General features: G+C 38.3%; 4 protein-coding genes and 1 long non-coding RNA gene across 5 annotated transcripts; 1 reads left to right on the forward strand and 4 right to left on the reverse strand.

Moving 5' to 3' along the window:
• Window positions 1-8062: 8062 nt before the first annotated feature.
• LOC130986350 (heat stress transcription factor C-1b-like) lies at window positions 8063-9559 on the reverse strand. Its single transcript, XM_057909743.1, has 2 exons — window positions 9290-9559; window positions 8063-9059 (listed from the first exon to the last, which is right to left on the reverse strand). Exons 1-2 carry the CDS (start codon window positions 9536-9538, stop codon window positions 8301-8303), a joined length of 1008 nt encoding a protein of 335 aa, XP_057765726.1. The 5' UTR covers window positions 9539-9559; the 3' UTR covers window positions 8063-8300.
• A 1289-nt stretch (window positions 9560-10848) lies between these two features.
• On the reverse strand, window positions 10849-12932 carry LOC130986385 (uncharacterized). The gene is made up of 2 exons (XR_009089242.1): window positions 12601-12932; window positions 10849-11474 (listed from the first exon to the last, which is right to left on the reverse strand). It is a non-coding gene; the product is annotated as an uncharacterized LOC130986385 (long non-coding RNA).
• Window positions 12933-17114: 4182 nt separating this feature from the next.
• LOC130986344 (dihydrolipoyllysine-residue acetyltransferase component 4 of pyruvate dehydrogenase complex, chloroplastic) lies at window positions 17115-20006 on the forward strand. Its single transcript, XM_057909737.1, has 6 exons — window positions 17115-18190; window positions 18376-18567; window positions 18662-18749; window positions 18854-18924; window positions 19006-19089; window positions 19690-20006. Exons 1-6 carry the CDS (start codon window positions 17339-17341, stop codon window positions 19792-19794), a joined length of 1392 nt encoding a protein of 463 aa, XP_057765720.1. The 5' UTR covers window positions 17115-17338; the 3' UTR covers window positions 19795-20006.
• An 18-nt stretch (window positions 20007-20024) lies between these two features.
• LOC130986363 (ACD11 homolog protein-like) lies at window positions 20025-21451 on the reverse strand. The gene is made up of 5 exons (XM_057909757.1): window positions 21206-21451; window positions 20884-21136; window positions 20615-20787; window positions 20397-20542; window positions 20025-20316 (listed from the first exon to the last, which is right to left on the reverse strand). Exons 1-5 carry the CDS (start codon window positions 21385-21387, stop codon window positions 20210-20212), a joined length of 861 nt encoding a protein of 286 aa, XP_057765740.1. The 5' UTR covers window positions 21388-21451; the 3' UTR covers window positions 20025-20209.
• Window positions 21452-22865: 1414 nt separating this feature from the next.
• Window positions 22866-25685, reverse strand: LOC130986336 (protein NRT1/ PTR FAMILY 3.1-like). The gene is made up of 4 exons (XM_057909729.1): window positions 25309-25685; window positions 25023-25240; window positions 24384-24943; window positions 22866-23845 (listed from the first exon to the last, which is right to left on the reverse strand). Exons 1-4 carry the CDS (start codon window positions 25382-25384, stop codon window positions 22963-22965), a joined length of 1737 nt encoding a protein of 578 aa, XP_057765712.1. The 5' UTR covers window positions 25385-25685; the 3' UTR covers window positions 22866-22962.
• Window positions 25686-26142: the final 457 nt, after the last annotated feature.

Consider the following 26142-nt stretch of genomic DNA (forward strand, 5'->3'; position numbering starts at 1 on the left):
TCTTCCAATTCTTTCATAGTTTTCAGATCCAAAATTTCATTGTTAAGCTTGGCTGAATAAATTCGCAGATCCAATTTTGGTGAATTCAGAAAGAAGATTTTCCTCATTTCCTACTCATATCAAGGTTACCTCCTATTTCCTCCATACACTTACTGTAAAATTCGAACCATCAAGAACATCAACACACGCACTCATAATCATTATATTTCTATCTATTACAAGTACAGATCAGTTTTTGTAAATAGAAATGATGAAAGAACAGATTTTTAAAACCCTAACTTGTTCTATATTTTGAATCTGGACTGAAAAATTTGGGGGTTCTTGTGTCTTTGCCTTCTGTGTATGTCCGGGAATGGAGAGTTGGGGGTGAGAGCAGCCGGCGGCTGCTCGCGGCCGGAGGCGGCGCGGCGGCAGCCGCCGCCTTTTTCCTCTTGCTGTTGAAACGAGAGAGAAGGGAAAGGGGGAGAGATTAGATTATAACAAAAAGGGAGAGAGAGAGAAAAAGGGGAGGACGGAGAGAAAATGAGGGAAGAGGAACTTATCTTTCCGGAGGCGGCCTCGGCGGTGGCGATACGACGGCGGGAGCGGCGACGCTCGGCTTTTCACAACGGCCGGAGAAGGCACATGCAGCGACGAAGAGGCCTCTGCCACCCTGTTCCAAGGCTGGGGACGACCAGGCGGCGCCGTGCTTGGCCACGGCGGAGGCGGCAGTGGCACGCGAAGGAGGCGGAGGCGACTGTACCAGCGAGAGAGAGGGAAGAGGAGACCGAGGGAGTGAAAAGAGAGGGGACGAGGCGACGGCGAGGCGGCGCGCCGGAGGCGGCGCCGACCTCAGCCGAGTGAGAGTGAGAGAGGCGAGAGGGAACCGAGGGGGAGAGTGAAGAGAGAGGCTTGTGTGTTTTGTGTGCTGCTGTGTGTGTATGTATGAATGTATTAGGGTTAGGTTAGGCTTTTGGGGCTCAAGCCCATCTTCTTTCCTTTGGGCCGAGTTTTTTTTTAATTGTTGGGCTGATTTTATTAGTTTAATCCTGCTGGGCCCATTTCGTTTTAAAAGCTGATGGGTTTTTAATTAAATTGATTTTGGGCCCATTTTAATTGATTTTGGACTGTTATTTGATTAATAAAGCCTACGAATTTTGGCCATATTTCTAAAAAAAAAAAAAAATGTTTAAATTTTCACTAAATTACTTAGTGAATTTAAATCTCTTGATTTAAATTTTAATATTGGAAGTTGGGATTATTTATTCTAAATGAAGTCCATTCTATTATTTAAATTATGATGGACTTTTAAAGAAATATTTTGGGATTAAGCCCTCATTTATTATTATATTTCAAGGCTTTACGAGTATGGATTTTTTTTTAATGGTTAAAATGTTTTATTTCATATCAATGGATTTTAAAATGTTTTATTATTTATAAATGAATAATGGAATTTCTTATTTATTTACATGATAAAAAAAATGTGGAATTGTGTTATAGAATGATTAAGTATATGATTTACTTTATCAAATGAGCTTGGGATTTAATTGAGATATTAAATTGCTAAGCATGTGTTTATAAATGATTTATTTATTTAAGTGATGAAAATGTGCGAAGTATTGGAAAGCATGATTTATAATTTTCAGGGTGATAATATATGGCTTGTTCTTAATTGATGGAGTACTTGACTAAATGACGGGTATAGAGGGAGGTTGTGGATTATGTACATGTTGATGTTCGAACAAATGGGTTCGAACCTATATGATAGTTACATGATAATTGGTTACATTTTATTGATTGAATGAAACGAGATTAATATGGATGCTAGAACCCTAAAACATTAAAAGATACCTTAGGCACGTAGAATTAGACTTTGTCTTATGACAATTTCTTCACGAACTTATCGACTCTTCATCAATGAAGGTCCGGGCGACAGAAAGTGAAGCAGAAGAAGAAACGACTCCACGCCAACTTTAAGAACAATTGAGGTGGGCATTATTTTATTATTACGTATATAGAGATCCCCTGCGTGACGTAGGCCTCATATGCGAATATATATGCATGATATGTTTTGACTATTTATTCAGTTCTTATGAAATGCTTATATGTTTAATGCCCTTTATGAAAATGAAAATGTTATGAAAATGAAATGTTTATGAAATGATTGACTGCCAAAATGTTTATGTTTTTATATGTATCCTATCTGTGTTGGTTCGCCAATTTTAAAGGAAATCCAATTGGGATCCTATGCTAGACAAAGGTCGCTAGCTAGGGTTAACGTGTACACTCATGGAGATCGCGAGTCGCTTGCGACCGGTCTTGGCGTCCGTGGTAAGGAGGCCTCCTTCCCGGCGCGTGATAGAAAGGGCAGATATGGATCATATAGACTGAAAATGGGATGCATCCACCTTTATGAAAATGAACGAAATGTTTTAGTAAGCGCAGGTCATTTATGAAAACCCCTGTGTGTTACTGTTATGGCAGTTCAATTTATATATGTATGCATGTTGTATTTTCGGCTTATGTCACTGAGTATTTTTATACTCAGCCCTGCATGTATTTCTAAATGTGCAGGTTGAGCAGGCGATGGAATGGATCGGTGTTGAGCGGATTTCCCTTTTGATGTTTATGTAATGAAACCTTGAGTATGCATCTCCATATGCATAACTCACACGTTTTTCCGCTGCAAACACTCTGAATTTGTTATCGTATTGTGGAACTTATTACTCCTTCATTTTGTTTAACTTTCATTTGGGGTTTAGTCGTTATGGCTGGCTCGTTTGTTAATTACCCAAGTGGTTATATATATATATATACCACTAGTTTGTTGTTATTAATGTTGGTTATTTAGTAAATCCCTTTTTAATTTCCATTTCTTATTGTTCACCCAAGTCATAACCCCGGTTAACCCGTCATTGGGATAGTGGGCTGTGACAGTTATCTTTTTTGTTTTAGACACTTATTTTTATTCTAATACTTCAAATCATTAATTTGATAAGTTACATTAAAATCAAAGTTTGATTTGTTCATATTCTCTTTAACTTAAAATAATTAATAAAAAAAACAAATCAAACTTTAGTTTTTATGTAAGCTATGAAATTAATGATACCTATAACAATTTATGAAGTGTTAGAATAAAAGTAAGTGTCTAAAACAAAAAAGATAACGCTAACAAATGTTAAACATGAGCGGTGCTCACATAAGGAGCTCATATAAAGAGAGGGAAAGGTTAAATAGAGAATGCTAAATATTTAGAGAATAGATAATTCGTGAAACAAAAACGAACAGATGTATAAATTTGATGAACAAATCAATGTACCGCATGAACAACAATTTGCCCTAGGTTCGAATCCTGCTGGTGGCGAGTTTTTCTCTTTTTTTACCAAATACGTCTGTTCGTTAGTTATATTGATCTGTTCGTAAAATATATAGATTTTTTCAAAATGGAATATATAATAATTCTCTGTTTAACTTGACCATATATATAAGTGTAATTAATATCGTGCATCGTCCGGGTCAATGTGATAATTGTTTTGAAACACTTTTAAGTAGATATATTACTCCCTCCGTCCCATTAGTAGTGTCTCATTTCTTTTGGGCACAGAGATTCAGGAGTGTGTAGAAAATAGATAAAGTGGATTGATGAAAATTATTTAAATATTAGGTATAGAAAGAGAGAATATTGCCATAAACGGAATGAGATACTACTGATGGAACAAAAAAAAAGTGGGACACTACTAATGGGACAGAGAGAGTAGTTTTTAATTATTTTATTACGTAAGTTATTTAAATATTTATATTTTATTATTAATAAAAGGGTTAATACCGTAAAAAACCATGAACTTTGGGCCGATTTCAAAACTTTCCATGAACTATTTTTTTTATCCAATTTTCCATAAACTTAAATGCCTGAACAATTTTTCCACGAATTTTTCCTCCGGTGAAACTCCGGGCTGACATGGCAATGATTTGGCAATACGAGCTGATATGGCGCTTATGTGGACCAAAAATTGCCACATGGAAAATAATATATAAAAAAAAACAAAAAAAGCTAATTCTTCTTCTTCCTCACCCTTCTCTCTCTCCCTACGTTCTCTCTCTTCTCTCTTATCTCTCTCTCGCTCTCCTCCGGCGGACTTCGCCGGTTTTCGCCGCCTCCGGCGCCGCGAGGCCGGCGCCTTTTCTTCTCCCTCTTTCCTTCCTCCATTTTCCCCACCAGCCAAACCCTAATTTCAGTCGCCGCCGCACCAGATACGGCGCCCCTCCCGCCGCCACGCCAGTCGCCGCCCTCTCCGCTCTGCTCCGATTCGCGACCTTTACCACCACCACACCAGATCCACCACCACACCAACCCTGCAGATCCGCCGCCTCCTTCACCACCGCCTCCGGCACCAAACGTCTGCTGGTTCCATAGAATTCCTCGCCGGTGGTGAGAGACGAGGGCGTGAAGGGGCCGGCGAGAAGGAAAAGGGGTGCGAAGGCACCAGATCCGCCGCCCCTACGCTGCCTTTCCCCACCACCACACAAGATTCGCAGCGTCCCTGCCCCCAATTTAAGCAGACTATTTAGTCGCGGAGGAGACGGAGGAAATCAAAGCAATTAATAGGTGAACTCTGGCCCATCCCTTGCTCCGATTCGCGGTAGGCAGCGGCAATAGCTGCGTCTCATCTTCAAGCAGCAGCAGCTCCGATTCGCGGCGGCGGCGGCGTCAATTCCAGGAGAGAGAAAGTGGAGAGAGAGAGAGAGAAGAGCGAGAGAGACAACACACATGAAAAACGACGTCGTTTTATCACACCTAAACGGCGTCGTTTTATTAATCGTCCGGCAATTCCACGTCATTTTTCCAGTAACTTAAAATATGCCATGTCAGCTTTGAATTTGGGGATTTTAAAAATCATGGAAAAATTGTTCAAGTCCTTAAGTTCATGGAAAATTGGATAAAAAAAATAGTTCATGGAAAGTTTGGAAATCGGCCCAAAGTCCATGGTTTTTTACGGTATTAACCCTTAATAAAAACACTATATTAGGAATCTGCACAAAGCCCCATATTACCTTGGTGAACTATGTTTAAATATTGCGAAATGTATTCAAATATAGCGGTGTAATAGTCCAAGAATTTGAGTCGATGACAAAGAACGCCAACGTGGACCCACATTAACTTTGAAATTGATAAATGCAAGTAGTAAATTACCAATGCACATTTTCTAAATAAATGAAATGAAAATTATATAAAAGCCGTGGCTCAGTATCATGGTGTCTTATTTACATAAGCGAAATGTATTCGAAGGATATGCTTGGATAGTGATATACATGATGTTTTCTTTTCTATGAGATTTTCGTTTTTAACTTTTGAAGAAATAGATAAAAATCGTAATATGTAATTGGACGACGAAGGAAATTGTTGAATTTTGTTGGGAAAGTGGTGGGGTGGCTTCAAATGAATGCGATATGCACAGAATTAAGGGCATGTGCCAAGTTGGAATGGTCCACAAAAATCAACTTGTCATGTTCCTTCCTTGGTGCCATCTTAATTAGGATTTTATTTGCTGCTTTTTTTCTTCAAACTGTTATAATGTGACGCGCGAGTTCGGATTTCAATTTTTATATTTAATATTATATTTTCACTTATTAATATTAATAATTTTGAATGAATTATTAAAATATGAGTTTTAAATTTCGAATTCAAATCTAAACATATCTTATACGAATTTTTGTGTTATACTCTTCCTAGCTCAATTAAGTGGATATGAGTTTTTAAGAAAAGTTAGTTGCGTGAGGGAACCCATAAATTAAAAAAATATTGATATTTAGTGAATTTATTTGAGTTCATTAGTGGCAATATATGTAAATATATATGTGATACTTTTAAGGATGAAAATTAGTGAGATCATTTTCAAAAAATGAATAGGAAGTACTTTTGTGAATGAACGAAAAAAAAAATTATGAAGAATTTTCATAGACAGAGGGTAGTTTTTATTTGAGAAGTTAGTTGAGACTAATTTGCCTTAAGTTTAGTGTAAGCCTACTGCTTATCACATTTCTGGACTAGGTTTGTCAGCTACATTTTTGGCTTGACAATATCAAAGTTTAGATTTAGGCTGCCAATCAATTTGTCAGTTCATTTATGTTTTTATATTTTGTTTCGATGGATTATGGTAGAATAAAAGAAACGATCAAAACATATAAATGTTTATTTCTAATGATATTAAAAGTGTGGATAATCCAATGTTTTTGATTAATTTGATTTGAAGTGCTTAAATGAAAAATATGTAAACATAACACTATTGATCACTTTATATCAACTATAAACTATCTTTGATTAATTTGATTTGAAGTGCTTAAATGAAAAATATGTAAACATAACACTATTGATCACTTTATATCAACTATAAACTATCTATGAATCGATTTATATGAAAGTAAATAAGCTCTTATCAAAGTCAAAGTTTAATCTGATGGAAACAAATAATCGACCATTTGGATTTTGGAGTGTGTTTACTTTTGATCGAGAATATAACAAGTTATAAATTTATTATTTAAAATAAGAATCATATGTTTTTGCATTTGATTTATTTTGAATGATAATATATTAATATATTTATAAAAACAAATTATAAGGTGTATAAAATGGTAAATTGTAGGAGTATTTTACACCCCTCTCTCCCCCCCCCCAAAAAAAGTTGTTGACCAAAATTTTATGCGATCTATCTAAATTTTTAATACATAAAAAAAAATCGACGTATAAAATGGTAAATGAAACTTATTATTTTCTTATACCTTGAAGCAAAGTAAAGGCACACTTTTAAAAGGTGGTGTTTTTTTATAGGTTTTTTTCAACAGAGCAAAGGCACACTTGAGATACAAATATGAGCGATACAAATCTAAACACCCTAGTATGAAATTTCATGAGATTAATAATTTTACTTGGTGTTTGGTATAACATATGAGTTTGGGATAATTTTACTTGTTTGGTAGGCATTCTTCAAGGTGAGATTAATATAGAATATTATGCATTTGACCCTCTGTTTATTTGAAATGGCAGATTGTGAGGATAAATGAGTAACTCGAAAATTTAGTGCAAGTACTATAGAAAATTGGATTAATTATTCGGGGGTGGCCGGTTCCACACACTAGCATCAACAGTGATTTAGCGTCGGGCTTTGGCACAACTCCGGGCCATGGCTGCTAAGCTATGTTGCATAGGTACGGAGGTGCGGATGCGGAAGCGATACGATACGAGTACGGGGATACGGGTTTTTAAAAATTATAGGGTGCGATTCGGCAATGATACATCTAATTATTAAAATTTTATGATATATAATGCTTAAAAAATATATACAATTTAAATTTTCTTAAATTAATTATATGTAATTTACATTTTATTTTACCCAAAAGTTAAGCATTTTCAATTATATAAGTTAATTGAGCAACAATATAACAATTCAAATATTATTAGTCCAATATATAAGTCATAACTGAAAATAAAATTATCAAAATAACCTTGTGTAGGCCTTTCGTGCACGAGATACGTGAATTTCGCCTATGAAATTTGCGAATCCGATTTATTTTTATAAATTGTTTTAAAAGATACGCCACGTGGCGAATCGGGTGCGAATCCGACAAGAATCCGAGAGAATCGCACCCTAAAAGAATCCGATTCACCGTATATACTAATTTTTGAAGAATTCGTGCATCATAGCTGCTAAGTTTATGGGCTACCAAACAGCTGTAGAGAAGGATTATTAATCTATCTATCTGCCCTTTTCAGAGCTATGAAATGGGCGCTAAATGTGCGTGTGTTGGTCAAACGATAAGGGATTAACGTCTAAAACCAAAGGTTTTGGGTTCGAATCTTCTATAGTACGACCTTTAAATTTCTTTATTTAATACTGTTAATTTATTCGGAAAAAAAATCTAAACACCCCATGAAATCCTATTTTTTCTATATACGGTAACAAATTCGAAGCAGCCATGAATTCAATAACAACGCAGATTTTCATGCTACATTTGTTCTGTCTTTTTTTTTTGAGGCAGCTACACTTGTTCTCTTGGAATCACAAATATAAGTAAATCTAACCCGATCGAATTTAATTGTATTGATGTTATTATATATGAATGTACACGCTATACAATATACTCCATTTGGCATGGGGTATAGGTTAAACTAAAGGTAGCCGAATACATATATTTTTTTTGTAAAACAAAAACCTACAAGTATGCAGAATTTACATTACATATATAGACAAGTGCAGATAATGCATCAACATACTAGAGTTTTATTCCTACCATTAAATGATGAAAATTACTTAGAAAGAAAGGGGCTAAAATCCTCCTTCAAGAAGTGAGAATGGATATGGTGCAGGTTTCTGCGTAGCCATTTCAAGATCTTCAAAATAACTCAAACAAACTCCACCGCCACTGCCATTCATCAGCGGTGCACCGGCAGTTGATGAACTAGAAAGAGTGGCATAACCATGATGTTCCTGCCTGATCACACTACACATACCAAATCTCTCATCCTCGGATGATTGCACACAACAATCAACGCTCGATCTTCCTCCACACCACGAAATCCGGCCATCAAGATCCTCTCCACTCTTGACAGATGAACTAGATATAGTCATTCCTGAAGAAGAAGAAGAAGAAGAAGAAGAAGTGGATGAAGACTCCATAATCTTACTCCTCTTGCTGCTGCTGGTGTCATATGTTATAAGATGTGTGTCATTAGTATTATTCATGAGCATGATTTGGGGCAGAATTTGAGGATCTTGAGCAACTTTGCACAAGAAAGTCATCATCTGTCGGGGCCTCCTCTCTCTTGCCTGCAGCCTCCGGCTCATGCTCTCGAGCTCGTCGCCCAAACTCTCTTGCTCTTGCCTTAGCTTCGCGATCTCCACTTCCAATTCATCATCATCATCATCATCATCATCTTCGTCTGCTTGGTGTTTGATCATGAATGAAGCGTCGGTTGTTGCGCTGGCTTGCTTCTTCCTCACAATGTTGCTCAGTAGTTGCGTCTGCCCGCGCAAGAACCATTCGTTTGCAAACTCCCACCTGTCCGGGTCAACCTTCCTGAACCCCTGAGCCAATGGATCGGAGTTACAACTCAAACATTTTCTGCATCAACCAATTTTTTATTTTTACTATTTTTTATGGCATGCATACAATATTTCTCAAACATCATATCAAATATTACTGTAACAAAATTAATCTATTAATCTGTGAAGATCTAAAAACCAAGAAATTAAAATCAGAGAAACTCTTGTACGAAAAATACATAGGCAGCTAAAACAATCCATTTAATACTCACATAAGTATTGAGCTGGCGCACGAAGCTGGAGAAATTGTTGTGCTTGAAATAAAGCGGCAAAATCGTCTGCGAAAAATGCAAAGGCTCCAACACAATAAAACTGTTGTTAGCCCTACCCCATGCGATCATCCCATTCGTGGTCGGATCGCTTAGTATTTGGTATGTTTTCATCACAAACGGTGCTATCTCGCTCTGCATTTCAATTAACTCTTCAAATTTATTATTTTCAACTGCCACTCTCACACTCATAAGGTTATACTTATATATGGCTGTTTGGGGGCGCCAGGGGATACGCCCTGCTTATACACTATTTTTTATTTATATATATTACTCCACTACACAACTAGTACTTATTAAATTAGTAACATATATATTCAGAATTAAGTTACTGAAGCGGCACTGTTTATAAATTAGTTACAAGATTTGAACATGAGTTTTCATTGGATCAATTCGAAAAATAAGTTAGAAGATTTGAACATGAATTTTCATTGGATCGATTTGTTTGTAAGAGTTTTACACAATTATTCGTATTAAATGTCGCAATTTTATATATTCGAAAGATAATGCAACAAGAAAAAGAAATTTAATTGATTTATAGGGTACTAATTTTGGGTGAGTCATCTAAACGTAGTAAGGGTGGTCCGACATAAATGATGCCACGCGTCCACGTTTCAATAGAAGATGCCAAAAGAGGTAAGGTGGTACAGCTAAGCGAATTGTGTTTGGGAAGTGTAATTTATTTGCATTTGGTCATTTTAACTTTTAAGTCTAGTGGCATGTATTTATAGAATTTAATATTCTTTTCATAACTTGATACCTGATATGTATAAAAGTTCATATTTACTTTCCTATTTAGGCGCCTTCTGCAATTGGATATGAACATCTATTCTTAAATTTTTGGTTACACGATTGGCCTCATAAAATTACAGGATCAGGACCATAAAATTACAACTCGAATATAAAATCAAGCTATTTGGAATAGCCCCTTCGGGCTGGCCCGATCGACTTGTAGGTCTGCTAGTCGGGTTACATTAAGGCCACGTTTGATATACTGTAACGGTTATGGTCAGATTATTTTCCTATGGTTACCTTTCGCAGATTAGTGAATATTATTAATCAGATTTTTAAGTTTGATACGTTAAACAAATTAATTAGTCACACAGTGTTTGTGTTTGATATCCAATTACTAACCCTAGATAATTAATAAGAAAGACACAAAAACCCCTTCGTTAATTGTCTTTGGACCAGCTTATCCCTAGTTCTTAACCCACATCTATATATGCAGATTTTTTACATCATAAGTAATATATCATCAAAATTCAAATAAAATGAGTTTTTATAGCTTCAAAATCTGTAGTATAACTGATATTGTTGTCGCAACAACAATATCAAAAAAATGAGAAGAAAGGGTTCTATCCTTAAAGATTCGCAATTGGGAAGTAGCAAAACAAAAAACAAATCCATGTCTAAAGCACTTAATAGCTCAAATGTAATTTATGAAACCAGAAATTGATTACTAACACCACCCCTTACCAGCAAATTTTAAATACTAATCCATATTTTTTATAATTGCAACGCTATTTATTAAAACTCAGTATTCCAAATTTGAAATTCTTGTGTGTCTTACAAAGTACAACAATAACAATTGATGAAATATCAAAACTCTCATTTCTCTCTTCTCCCTCACAATTCCATCAAAATTTTCATAATCAGTGGTGCACGCATATTTGTTGTCCTGCTTGCTCAAGATCTGTAGCTTCTTCTTCTTCAACATTTTGGAGAGCTTTCTCAAGCTTTCCTCCTCCAATCTACGCATACTCTCACCACAGTCTTTAGCTGCCTTCATTCTCAAATCTTCTTCTTTGGCTAGCAAATCCCGCTGCAGCAGGGGTCATCAAGGAATCCTTCTTCTCTTCATCTACGCATTCCTTCGGCTCGGAATCCATTTTCAGACAAGCTGAGGCCATCTGAACCTTCCTTCTACTAACCTGCGCCACCACTGATGGAGTTTCCTTAGCATCGAGCTATGATTCATTAGAGGCTTTGGCAGCAGTTTTTCGAGTAGTGCGTCGAGTTGTAGTCATGATTGAGGTCCCAGCTTCTACTTCATCTTTCAACACATATATCCGATGTATACTCCTGCCAGTAGTTGGAGGCACGTATGAAGATGTTACCTCCGAGCCATCTGGTAGCTCAAACAAGAATAAGATAAAAATGTAAGAATGACAAGGTCACAAAAACAAGTAAAATATCGAAATGTATCTCATAATTTACATCTCCATCATGGTTTATGTTCACAATTTGAAAGACAATACAAACACAAAAGATAAATATGAGCCAAAAAGAAGAATGGAAAAATCCCAAAACAGTTGACAATTACAAGTCAAATCTCTGGTTTTGAGTCTACAACAACAGCAAATCGGAAGATATCAACAAAGTCTGGGATTCCCAATAAAGGCTGTTGGCCCTCGATTTACAAGATCACCATTTTGAGGAATTTTACCTCTCAAATTATTATAAGTGAGCCTTCTCAGGCAGATTACCAAGACTAACTGGAATCGAGCCATTAAACTTGTTATAAGACAAGTCAACAGTTCCTCGCAAATTAGATAGATACCCTAAATCACCAGGAATAGAGCCACTAAAACTATTGTAGGAAAGATCAAGTTTTTCCAACAAAACCAAATTCTTTCTTAACTCATTAGGTAAAGGGCCGGTGAAATTATTCTGCCTAAGATCAAGATTCCTCAACCTCTTGCACTTAACCAAGGAAGATGGCAATGACCCATTGAAGAAATTCTCAGATAAATCTAAGCTTATAAGGTAATCAAGATTGCCAAGCTCAAATGGCAAAACCCCAGAAAAGGAATTTCCATAAAGAACCAAACTTTGCAGCCCCTCAACCTTAAAAAAGTTCAGAAGGCAACCCCCCTCCCCCCAAACAACCAATTACAGGGTCTACTGTAACGGAATTCTTGAATGATAACAGAGATATCCCTTCTTCATTTACAGAACTCACAACAGCAAGATTACAGCAGCTAAGCAATGTTGTCTTAAGAAGTGTATATCAAGCAGCACACCAATAATTTTGCCCACAGACAAAATACAAACAGAAGGATTCAACTCTATAAAGTCTAAAATTTTGAAAACATATATCCTTCTGTTTGTATTTTGTCTGTGGGCAATAATGTGAAAACCCTAGAGACAATAATTTTCTGTGTGAACAAGACAAAAAAAAAATTGCATGGTTTCGAAAAGAAAGGGAACAAGGATTAGCATATTCAAAATTGGATTCTGATAATCGTACCCACCGTGTGTTGATTCTGCGCAGGAGAGTGTTCTTCGTTAGATTAGAACCGAGGGTCGGCGGAAATGAGAGCTTCAAAAATTTGGGGGTGAAAATTCTCGTTTGACGAATTTTGGATACAAAAATCAAGGGCAATGTTGGGAGAGGGATTTCAATCTCAAAAGCCAGAAAACGTATCGGAGGAGGGGCGCCAGTTGTGTAATCCGACATGAACAGTAACTTAAGGCCGGGCTATTGAATTTTTCCGGGCCATCGGGAATATTTGCAAAGGATTTCAAACACACGGGTATTGCCATATACCTTTGCTAATATGCCTTTAAACACCGTATCAAACTGGGCCTAAAAGGATAGTTTAAAGGATGTAAAATTAATTAATTTTATTCACCTGCAATGCACCACGATACATATTTAATTAAAATAGTGTATATATATATTATAGAAATATAAAATTACTAAAATATATACAATTAATATATATTGTTAAAATAAAATAAAATTTATTTTAAAATTAGAGGCGCATCAAATCGATGAGCAATACCTTGACAATACATTTTTTATCTAAATTTTTAATTATTTTTAAAAGAATAGTTTAAAGGATTTAAAATTAATTCATTTTATTCACCTGCAATGCACACATATTTAATTAAAGGGATTATGACAAAAAAAATACACGAATTTTGAAAAAAATTGTAATTTTTACTTGAACTTTCAATTAAGCCACAAAATACATGAATTTCTATTTTTGTTGCGATTTTCACCTAAGGTTGACTTTCAACGAAATTATAGCTTTTAGGCTTAATTGCATATAATATCACGAACTTTGCCCAAAATTCATTTTCCCCACGATCTTTAAAAATTTCATTTTTTTTATCAAATACTTTGATATTTGTTCAATTTCCCCACGATTTTTTTTTCCGATGACTGGAAAAATGACATAGCAGTGACGTGGATTTAATTTTACACACAACACTGACATGAAATATATATGAATTTTAAATTACACATATAATTTTAAATAATAATAAAAAGCCCTAATTTCTTTTAATTTCTCAATTTTTTTTAGGCAAAAGGAGATCAAATATTGCTTTTGGCGTTAGATAAAAACGATTGCTTTCATTTCCACCGCCTATGTCGAACGGTTCCTCTCCAGACCAAATCCGATTGCTCGCGCCGATTGTTTCCAGTCTTTCAAAGTGCGCCGATTTTTTACGCCGATGCTTCGCCCATTGGTGGCGCTGATGCTTCGCCGGGCAATACGCTGGTTGCTAGCCAGTTGAAGAAGAATAAAACAAGAAAGAAGAAGAGGGAAAATGGAAGAAGATGGACGCTGGTTTTTTTTTTTTTTTTTGATATGGACGATGCTTTTAATTTAGGAACTAGGGTTTTAATGTTTACACTGAATGCAACGTTTCATTTACCGGAATGGTGTGTGCTGGCGAGCCACATCAGCACCACGTCGATTCCGATTTGAGAGGAAAAAATTGTGGAAAAATTGAACAAATATCAAAGCATTTGATAAAAAATAAAATTTTTAAAGATCGTGGGGAAAATGAATTTCGGGCAAAGTTCGTGATATTATATGCAATTAACCCTTTTTTATTTTGCATTAAATAGAGGAATTAATTAGAACAAATTATGCCAACAAATAGTTAAACTTCCGAACTGAAATAATAGATCTTTTGTCAAAACAATATAGAAATTATAATTGCAGTTTAGGCGGAAATAATATGAATAATATCAAATTACAAATTCAAAAATTGATATTATATTTATAGATTTATAATAATTATAATTATACTTATATATACAAATTAACTTAGTTATGCATATTATATTAAAGTTAGATACATCTAATTTGATTATCTCAGTTTTTTTTTTACTTGTGGAAGGGGGAGCGGTGGAGTTTGAACCCTAGACCTCACTCTGCTCGCATATAGTAGTTTGCACTGGTTTGTGTCCCTTTGGGGATATTTGACTATCTCATTTTAATACATACACACATGCATATTATAATGAGTTAAGGTACAAATTCACCCTTCAACTAGACACCCCTAGAACGTATACCCCCATTCTCGACCTTGGTTCAAATACACCTCAGGGTTCATAAAAAGGGTGTATTTAAACCCAACAAGTTAACGGCCGTTTCTTGCCGTTAACTTCCTGGGGTTAAATGCACCATTTTTATGGACTCTGAGGGTGTATTTGAGCTAAGGTTGAGAATGAGGGGTATACGCGCAAGTTAACTTAATTTTTTTTTAATTTCTAAGTGGCGTCGACGTGATTTCGATCCCAATCGGCGGCGGAGAGGAGATCTTCTTCTCTTCCCCTTACTAGCTCGATCCCATCGCAATCGGCGCATACGATGCTGTTTCGAGGGGGATTTTCGTCGACGCCGGCACAATCGACCGTGATTTCCCCGCCGACGTCATCTTCAGCGACGACAAAAAATTCTTCAGCGTGTCCCTCTACTCCGACGTGCCCCTCAACGGCAAAATGCACAATTTAATTTATCTGGGAGACGACGACGATGACACAACAGGGGGAAGCTGTCGGTGTCGGCACTGGGGGTGAGCTCGTTGGCACTGGTGCCGGTGGAGCGGTCACGATGGGAGGTGAAGCTGGAGGAGTTGAGACCGGAGGTGCATCCAAGAGTTTTTTTTATGACGGTGAAGGTCGGGATTCCGGCGAAGGCTGGCCGGAAAAGTTTTAAGGGGCAAAATTCATAATTTAGATTTAAAAAAAAGTTAACGGGGAGATAACGACCGTCAACTCGTTGGGTTTAAATGCACCCTTTTTATGGACTTTGGGGATGTATTTGGGCCAATGAGAATGAGGAGTGATACGCTCTAAGGGTATCTAGTTTAGTGGTGAATTTGTACCTTAACCCCATTATAATTAAATATACACTGTTATAAGATGTGTGCTAGTGTTATATCTAAATTAATTACCTTTTTTATTATTTTAAATTAATTACTTTTATAAAAGGAAATATGCGGATATTTACCTCAATTATGAAAGATTAAAAAGTTAATCTATTGATTGACACTAATTAGGTAGTTAACTTAAATATGAAAATTATATAAGAAAATTAATTAGGCATATATAAAGCTATATATGAATGTAATTAGTGACAAAATTAATCATTATTAATAATAATATAAATGAAGTATTGACCAAAAATCTTTTTGACAATTGGTTTAGCTTTTATATATACCAATTGTATCATTGCGTTGTATGTGAAACTGTATATTGCATGTTATGATATTATGCTATTTCTTTTGGGATAACTCTATGCTACTTCTTGAATCACATAACAAACCATCAAAATGTAACTAATAATAAGACATATGTCATTCAGGCCAAAATTGGTCTTGAGTTGTTTGCCATTGTTGTCCATCACATAAGCGAAAAAAGAGCACAAGTCTAATGAGATAATATGGGAAAAAGAAAATCCACATGTAACACAAATCCTGCAGCCAAAATGCCATTGTATCATATGGAATGGGAGTGATAGTTTCAAGAGTCGCACCCTCCACCATGAAACCGGGCTTGGGTCCCTCCGGCTGTCTCTTGGTGCTAATGATTTTGCCCTGAGCCTTTGCCTCAGCCTTCAATTTGTCATTCTTCTTTATCCTCTCTTGGATTTCTCATGGCACCTCGAGGGTTGAACATGTTCCACTCGGACATGAATTCTCTTCCTTATGATGGGTTAAAGGGAATAATCAAATTAGATAGAAAAATATTAACCTTGGCACTTTAGCTCTACCAAACATCACCTTTGGCGATAGTCCAACTGATTGTCAACCTTGGAGATTAGCCTCACTGATCGCCAACCTTGGTGTTTAGCTCCGCTAAACATCAACCTTGGTGCAACTTTCTTTGTACATCCCTAACGCTTTAGCTTCACATAACTTAGCGCTTCAACCCCACATAACCTTGGTGTTTCAGCTCCACCACAACCACAACCTTGAAGCTCAGCGCCACAAAACATCAATTTTGGTGATTAGTCCTATTGTCATGGAGCGGGCGATGTACCACTGTCGGGGGGAAGGCGAAGGAGGGGATCGAAGCGAGGCGCACCTTTGTACGCCAAGCGCTGAAAATGTGAGAGAGAAGCACGTGCAAACACTACCAGAGGGCATGAGACAAGACGGGCCGTGAAATTACCGTTGTTGGGGGAATCAAAGCGAGGTGCACAAAATCACTATCGAGGGGAGGAGGAAGGAGGGGATCGAAGCGAGGCGCATCTTTGTACGTCGGGTGAGGAAGAGGTGAGAGAGAAGCATGTGCAAACACTACTAGAGGGTATGACACAAGACGGGCCGTGAGATTACCACTGTCGGGGGGATGAAGGCGAGACACACTTTGTGCACCGGGCGCAGAAGAGGTGAGAAAGAGACATGAGACAAGTCGAACCGTGAGAGGGGCTCAACTGCTGAAGAGTCCATGGCTTGGATGGAAGGGCCCACCTACGAGCCTAATATCTTGACTCGGGGATGTGAATGTTCTAACACCTTTAACCTCATAAATTACAATTTAGCGTTGGATCAATACATTAATGCATTCTTTATGGAAATACAAATTATTTTGTCACATAGAATATGTGAAAATCACACACAGTGGCAGGCGATCTACTCAAAGCTAACTCAAACAAATTCTCCCTCGTCTTCTCCGCCCCTTCTCCCTACTACCAACACTTCCACGGCTGCTACCGCTACTCACTACCGTTCACATCCGCCGCAATGGCTTCCCTCTCTTTCTCCTCCGCCGTATCCTCCTCCACTCCCTTCCTCCGCCCTTCCGCGTTCCTCCTCAGACCCCGCTCCACCCGCCTCCCCCTCGTCCGTGCCAAGATCCGCGAGATCTTCATGCCCGCCCTCAGCTCCACAATGACCGAGGGGAAAATCGTCAGCTGGGTCAAATCCGAAGGCGATGTCCTCTCCAAGGGGGAAGCCGTCGTCGTCGTCGAATCCGACAAGGCCGACATGGATGTCGAGACCTTCTACGATGGAATTCTGGCCGCAATCGTCGTCAACGAAGGTGAGACGGCTCCCGTCGGCGCCGCGATTGGGATTCTAGCAGAGACTGAGGGCGAAATCGCCGAAGCCAAGGCTAAAGCCGCCGCCCAATCGTCGTCGGCGCCCGCTGCGCCGCCGCCTGAGGTCGAGAAGCCGGCTCCTGTTGCTCCGAAAGCTGAAGCTCCAGCTCCGGTGGCCGCCGCCTCTCCTGCGACGCCCGGGAAGGTAGTGGCGACGCCGTTTGCGAAGAAATTGGCGAAGCAGCATAAGGTGGATATCAGTGAATTGGTTGGGACAGGGCCGTTCGGTAGGGTTACGCCGGAGGATGTGGAGAAAGCGGCTGGAATCACGCCTGCTCCAAAGGCCAATGTGGTAGTGGCTGCGGCGCCTGCAGCTCTGGCGGCATCTCCGCCTAAGGCTCCAGCAAGTTATCCTGATATCCCAGGGTCGAAAATAGTGCCGTTTACCACAATGCAGGCTGCAGTATCGAGGAATATGCTCGAGAGTCTTGCCGTGCCGACTTTTAGAGTTGGTTATCCGATTGCAACGGACGCGCTCGATGCTCTGTATAAGAAGGTACATTTGCTTAAGAGGTTGCTGAATTTGATATCAATTTCCTCAATTTAATTGAATATATTAGGTTTCGCATAGTTAATAGGTAATTCACAGTTTCATGTTCAATTATAATGGTGTGGTATGAATTGATGAATTTGGCAGATTTATAATAATATGCAATGTGAATTATTCCATTATTATCATAGGTGAAGTCGAAGGGTGTTACCATGACTGCCTTGTTAGCAAAAGCTGCAGCAATGGCATTGGTTCAACATCCGGTGGTTAATGCTACATGTAAAGATGGGAAAAGTTTTACTTACAACAGCAATGTAAATATCGCTGTGGCTGTGGCAATGGATGATGGACTGATCACACCCGTGCTTCAAGATGCTGATAAGGTGCAATGCTCAAACTCGCTACTTGATTTTCTTCTTGTTTGGAAACTGCTCAACTGATGGAGGATCATAACTTTGTTGTGTGCTGTTGTTCTAGTTGGATCTATATCTGTTGTCCAAGAAGTGGAAGGAGCTTGTCGAAAAGGCACGAGCGAAGCAACTACAGCCCCAAGAATACAATTCAGGTACTCGTATAGTAAGATTTGTATTGACTTCCAAGAACACATGGATCATGAGAGTTTTGAGATTTATGGTTGCATTGAAACTGAATCAAGTTATTGGCATCTAGGAACTTTCACATTGTCTAATCTGGGCATGTTTGGAGTGGATAGATTCGATGCTATACTTCCTCCTGGACAGGTGATGATTTAAATATAAATATAAATTCTACTTTAAAGTTCTGATTATTTACCAAGTTATTTGTGCATTGTTAATGTATAGGGAGCTATAATGGCCGTGGGAGCATCAAAGCCTACTGTCGTAGCTGACAAAGAAGGATTCTTCACCGTTAAAAACCAGATGCTGGTAATTCCACTATAGTTCTTCTTAATTTATGCTTTTTTTCGAAATAATGCTCACACACAACTTAACTGTAAACAATTCTCACCGGTTCTGGAAAGATGTTTGGTTAGCATGAGCCTTGTAATTTAGTGATTCAACTTACCCTTCGATGGGTGAGCTTATATTTGAGAGATGCCCTTTTGGACTTACCAAAAGACACATATAACTGTTTTGCTTCAACCGCACCCAATAAAATAAAGAAAGATATTTGCTGTCCTGAAAGAATATTTGAGATAATTTCATGGCATAGTGACTCTATCTACTAAGGTCATATGAGGAAATGATAGATTAGTAGCTTTTTACGATGTTAATATGGCAGCGTATACAAGGAAATGATAGATTTTTAGCTTTTTATGAGGTTATGTGTCTGCTCTTTCATTTGAATAGCATATCAAAAGGGCCTAGGATTAGGGGAGTAATGGCTAACCAGCTCTAGAGGTGGAATTTGTTACCTTATTATGGTAGTTTGGATTATGATTCATCTTACTGCTATCTAGCTTGTTGATTATTCAAATTCCTTGGCTTGCTACCAATATAATGATATGCAAAAAACTTCTTTTTCAGGTGAATGTTACAGCTGACCACAGAATCATCTACGGTGCCGACTTGGCTGCATTCCTCCAAACATTCACGAAAATCGTCCAGAACCCAGAGAGCTTGACAATGTAGACGAAAGATGGTCGGTCAGAAGTCTTAAGAGGCATGAAATTGAATAAAATGCAGCCAATCGAGGAGTGTCTTATTTGATTCTTTGCCTCTGATATTATACTGTTGCGAACAAAATTATGCTAGGCATTTTTGAATTGTCTGTTTGAGGAGGATGATCATCATTTTTCCCCTGTTTTTTTTCTTTTATAATGAAGTTGGCTTTTTTATTTTTATGATTTGCTTCTTGTAGATTAACATAAGTCGCTGTTGTTATAATGGTATAACATTGCATATATATACACGTACCATTTGGTCACACTAGTAAATGGACATCTCAACTGTTAGTTCTACTCATAATATCTCTATCTATAAGCAGAATTCTGCACAAAAAATTGCCGGTTTCAAATCCAGAGCAGTGATGAGGAAGCTCGACGCCTCACCAATCCAAGCTGATATTTCTTACGGTGTAGAGCTTGTCAATGTATTCTATGATCGGAGTTGAGGCTTTGATGAATCTTTTCATTTCCCTCTCCGCTGATTCGTCTGTTGAGAAAGTAGGGCAAAATAACATGACTACATTCTTTGTGCAGGAAAAAGAAGAAGAAAAGAAATTGGGAACTCACGAGTTTCGTTGAGTTTGAGGAGCAGCTGTTCTCTTGTAGGAAGAGCATACATCCCAGCTGAAACAGCGGTTCTCACAGCCCACGTGTGGTAGGGGGCGCACGTTTTTGCATAAGCCGATGATGCAGCTTCTTTCAAACTCGGATCACTGCAATGGGATTCGATTAGGCAATGCATGAATGGTGAGCAAATGTAAGAGAATTTGGAGCACACAACATACTCTGAAGAGAGGAAATTCTGGAACAGAGTTGCGATGAGATCAATGCCCTGCCTCACTCTTCGGAGCTGACGAGAAAGACTTCCTGCTGTCCTAACCGTCTCCTGTTTTATATCATAATCTATTATTCTGTTTAATGTTAAATGGGTTTTTACTGCTCCTTTAAGTCCACCCACCTGAAACCATGGATGGCAATGGATGGCATCAGAGAGAGAGAGAGAGAATGAGGGAATTGCTTGAGAGAGAGAGAGAGAGAATATATATATATATACCTTAGAACAATACTCTAACTCAGCAAATTTGAAGGCAGTGCCAAGACAGCCAAAGAGAACCGAGACGAGAGAGCATGCATCGCAGAAGCTCTTTAAATCGAGATCACCATCAAAGCTATCGTCGTTCACCCTCGCACAGAGCTCGTCGAACGCGTCTGCCACCGCAGACAGTGGCGTAAACTTAGACCCTATATTATCAATACCATCCTCCTCTCGCACTGACATTCTTGAGCTCTTAACCAAATTTTCGCTCCTTCAGAAATGTGAAAAGAAAAAAATCATATAGAATTCAAGAAATGGAGGAGAATATTGAAAATCTTACTTTTCTTTGAATGATCCTTCTGATCTTGAAAAAAGGGAACGTAATTTGAGGGCCATTCCAAGAAAAGCGAAGAGATTTTTGATATAGAAAACGAAAATCGTTTGTGGAAGAGAAAGATGGTTAATGTGAAAAAGTGAGAAAATATTATATATATAGTAAAGAATGGTTTGAGAGGAAATCATGCAAAACTTGGTGGATAGCAGTTCTAGAATAAGAAAAAGTCGTTAAAGCTACCAATTTGACCGTTCCTCATTTTTGCTTTTATATAATTCAAGACTTATCTACTGCAAAAATTGTCTAGGTTGAAATTATTCCAATTTGTCTAGGCTTATTGGCTCTCGCATTTTGTTGTCATAAACTAAGACTAGGCAATTTACACGTATCAACACAAGTTGGAATCCTTTTATTTATTCATAACTTTTTAAGTCATTATCTATTTATAGTTTAAGTAGGCATTGTGAAAGGCTTCGTACTAACTGGACCCCTCAAACGGGTTTCTATAGTAAATTTGACCATCTACTCGGTAATTCTTTTCAAAAATCAAACATTAGAAAAAATAAATTGATCAAAAATACATTGACAGAGTTTGAAATATAGAACAAATAATTAAGAGGGTGTTCAGCTGAATTTATAAGTTTTTTAAATCAATTTATATATTATTTAAAAGTTCATAAGCTCTTTTAAAATATTTAGCAAAATAAGCTTCAAGAGTTTATAAGCTCCCAAAAAATAAGGGAGAAAGGTAAAAGTCTTGTCGGTGAAATAATACTATAACAGTGAAATAAAACTCACGAATTATTTATCCACCGCTTGAGGGCGCTGTCAAGCCAAGGCATTTTTTTACTGGGGGACGTTTGAAGGATTAGTCTTGATAGATAAAAATAGTAATGTTAATTCCTTGTTTACGTTGATGGATTGAAACTTTAGGATATCCCGAGGTCTTTAATTATTTCTATCATTTAAGCTAGTTTTGCTTTATTCCTATCAATTAAAAACGGCGGGATTGGAGAAATTGTATTCTTGAAGATAAAAATACTCAATCATGCAAAATAAATGCTCCCTAGAAATTTTATAACGAGAGACTATGTATAAGAAGGAGAAAACCTCAATAAACTCATGAATCCTAAAATGATTAGAATTTCTCTAGCTCATAAATTATACTCCCTTCGCTCCATTACTTTAGATAAAGTGTGTTGGTGAAATTATTTAAATATTATGTATAGAGAGAGAATATCTTGTCAAAAAATAAACGTGACGTTTATAATGTGACATCTTATTATGGAAAGTGGGACATTTGTAATGGGACGAAGGGAGTAGTATAATTCTACTTTTATGAGGCTCCATAATAGACCATTTAGCCCTATTGTATGGTCATATGGAAATCTATTTTTTCACAAATTATTTCAAAAACACTTCATATCATTCTCAACCCTTCAATTGTGAATATTGACAGTGAATATATGGATGGATGTAGTATCTGAAATTGAATTTTAGAGAAAGAGAAGATTTTATTATTTTGTAGTGTAGTAAATTTCTGTATGAATATAATAATTTTATAAGTGCAATATAATATTATCACATTCTCAGAACTGTCAAGGAGGATCGGGTAGTCGGACATAACTGGGCCAATCTGGATCAGGCCTTGGGCCATTTTGGACACTTTTGTATCATATCATCTTTTATTCATTTCACGAATGAGTGGAAATGATCTCTAACTAAATATCGAAAAAAAGAAAAAGAAGAAGATGAGATTGGTCCTAAGCATTAGCATTCCCTACGAGCTCAACTCCATCTTGTGTGTCCTTCTCCTTCCTAAGCTCCAACGGCTTGTAGGTATACATCTTAGCGCAGATGATGTAATAAATCAAGTTGAAGAACTGCAGCAGTGTGATGAGCCAATACAGATACTCCAGTTTCCCTCTGTTCAAATTATCATCGGGAAGCCAGTTGGATCCATCAGGCCCCGCGCTGTACTTGTGCACCACCGTGATCAGCAGCGTGCTCGTATAGCTCCCCGCCGATATGGACAGCCAGAACAGCGCCGGCGCCGTGCTCCTCATGCTCTCCGGCGCCTGGTCGTAGAAGAACTCCAGGTGGCCGATCGACGTGAACGCCTCCGCCACGCCGTGGAGGCAGTACTGCGGCGCCAGCCAGAACACCGAGATGGGGATGGCCGCCGCCCCGTGGTCGGTGAGGCCGTGCGCCGCGGCGGCTTCCTTGCGCCTGATCTCGACGAAGCCGGCGGCCAGCGTGGCGAGGAGGGAGATGCCGAATCCGATCCCGATTCGGGCGAGGAAGGTGACGCCGCGGTCGAGGCCGGTGAGCTTGCGCGAGGCGGGGACGAAGACGCGGTCGTAGAAGACAATGGTGGCCAGCATTGATGTCTGTGTGAAGACGGACATGGAAGCCGGTGGGATTTGGAATTTGGGGCCCAGGTGTCGGTCCATGGATCGGGCTTGCTGGAGGGAGAAGGTGTTCTGCTGGGCGGCCGCGGTGATGGTGATGATTCCCGCCGCCCATATTGGCCCCATTCGAATTACGGATTTCAGTTCCTCCACGCGATGCACGCTGCTCAGCCTCCACGGATTCGGAGCCTTGGGATCGTCGTCTTCCGTCACCACGGCGGCCTTGTCCAAAAACCTAAATCATACATCATTCATTTTTAATTTGTCTCACATTTGACTCGTCAAATATTTGTATCCTAGTGTTTTCTGGAGGTGCTGCGTTTCTATCTTTTCGATAAATATATACAAATAATAGTATGTATCATCAACAAATTATAAGATATTGAGACATTTAAAGTTGGGAAAAATGGAGTATGTATCATCAATAATATGAGAAAAATATTATTTACAAAATCTAAAAGAATATTGTTGTTTGGCATTACGGGGAGCAACCTCTGGTTGATAAACATGGACCTTATCTAACAACCAAACATATCACATAAAATCTTTATCCATTAGGTATAGCAAGCAAAACACATAACAACTTGTCGGGAGCTCAAAAATCACATTATTACACCTCCCAAGAAACACTATTCTGCGATGACACCATAAGAGTCTAATTGAGCAACTCAAAATATCTCATGACACAAGCTGCTTAATTTGTGGTTAATTACTAATCAAACTCATGCATCAAATCATTTCCACACAACAAAAATGAAGAAAGAAAGGCTTACTTGATACTATCAGTGTGGACGAGTTTGCCCCCAACAGAAATGGCAGCATCAAGAATCTCATTCTCATACAGCTTGCTCGGATCGGAAACCCTCCCCAGCTTCCTCTTCCTATAGGCGGCGGCGGAGACCTGCACCAGCCGCGTAAAGGGGCTGCCGGCAGGGTCGAGCTTCCGGTACAAGGGGTAGCCGAAGACGAAGGCGACGATGGACACAAACATAGCAAAAGTGGGGACGGCGAGGCCCCAGCCCCAACCGGCGTTGTCTTGAATGTAGACGATGACGGTGTTGGCGACCAAGATGGAAGCCCCCATGCAGAAGTAGTACCAGTTGAAGAACTTCCACGTCGTCACCTTCTGCCTCGGATCGTTCTCGTCGAACTGGTCCGCCCCGAACGACACGATGCACGGCCGGTACCCGCCGGACCCAAGCGCCGACAGCAGGAGGGACACGTAGAGGAAGGCCAGCTGCCCGGAATCCGCCTCTTTGCATGCTGCGCCGCCTTTGCACGCTGGCGGCCTTAAACTAGGCAAAATTGCTGATATTGTCAAACTTATCATTCCCTGTTTTTTAATTAATATTAAGACGAATTAGAAAACCTAAAGTTTTGGTCAAAAAATTAATGAATTTGAGAAACTCAACTAATTGTAGTAAAACTGAGGCGATTGTAATGGTCCAAAACCTCCCGGCGAAGGCGTCGGAAATGAAGGCGCCGAGCAGCGGTGTGAGGGCTCCGGTGCCGCCGAAGTTTGTGAGAGTGTTGGCGGCCTTAGTCATGGGCAGGTGGAGCTGCCCGGTTAAGTAGCTGATCATGTTTGTGCTAAACCCTACCACGGCCAATTTCTCACCGACTTCATTACCTGCAAAATTAACCTTAATTAGGCATAATATTTCTATACGTATTCATGATTGCAGAATTGAGACTCACCGAAGATGAAGGGCATTGTGATCAAGCCGCCTTGTTTCCTTTCCACGTTTAAGTCTTTCTTCTTCATCGTGGCCATCTTCTTGCCTAGTTTCTATGAACCAAATGGAGTTGAAGATAGGCATTTTATAGTAAGTGAACCTCGACTTGATCTGTCACTTTCGCACTGTAAGTGTTCATATCCCTCCAAAAAAAAAAAAAAAAAATAGCAGGAAAATATGTGGTTTTTAGGTAAGATGAGTTTCAAAAACTCTCCACAATATCGGTGAGATAACTCAACTTGCTTTATCTTCCTATATCTATCAGCATATATATATTTATGTTATTTTCCTTAAATTTAAGAATTATAAATTGACTCGTCTATATATATATGTCCTAAAAAGATACTATATATACACAGTGTAAATCGGCAACATAAAGAGGAGAATCAAGAAGGATTGTATGCGACGAATCAAGTAAACACAGATGCGGTATTTTCTGAAAATATAAATATTGTCTTTGGCAATGAAGGTTTGGCTATTTCATTTTGAAACTATGAGTGAATAGTTTTTTTATATATATATTTAGTTACTGTTTCTCCACTTTCGGCTTTTTCAAGGATATTTTCTAATGGGGAGTGATTTTTGGACACAAGGTGTCTTAGACACCTTCATAAAAAATCGGTTTTTGCTTGATGTTTAATTTGACTGATTTTTTGTTATTTAGTGATTTATCTAAAATATCATTTCCAAAAATATATTCAACTGATTTTGTTATTATTTTCAATTTTTATATATTTTTATATAAAAAATTAGTGAACTTGGAAAAAAAATATTAAAATAAAAAATAATAACAAAA

Source organism: Salvia miltiorrhiza, chromosome 5 (assembly GCF_028751815.1).
Source record: "Salvia miltiorrhiza cultivar Shanhuang (shh) chromosome 5, IMPLAD_Smil_shh, whole genome shotgun sequence".
Taxonomy (NCBI): domain Eukaryota; kingdom Viridiplantae; phylum Streptophyta; class Magnoliopsida; order Lamiales; family Lamiaceae; genus Salvia; species Salvia miltiorrhiza.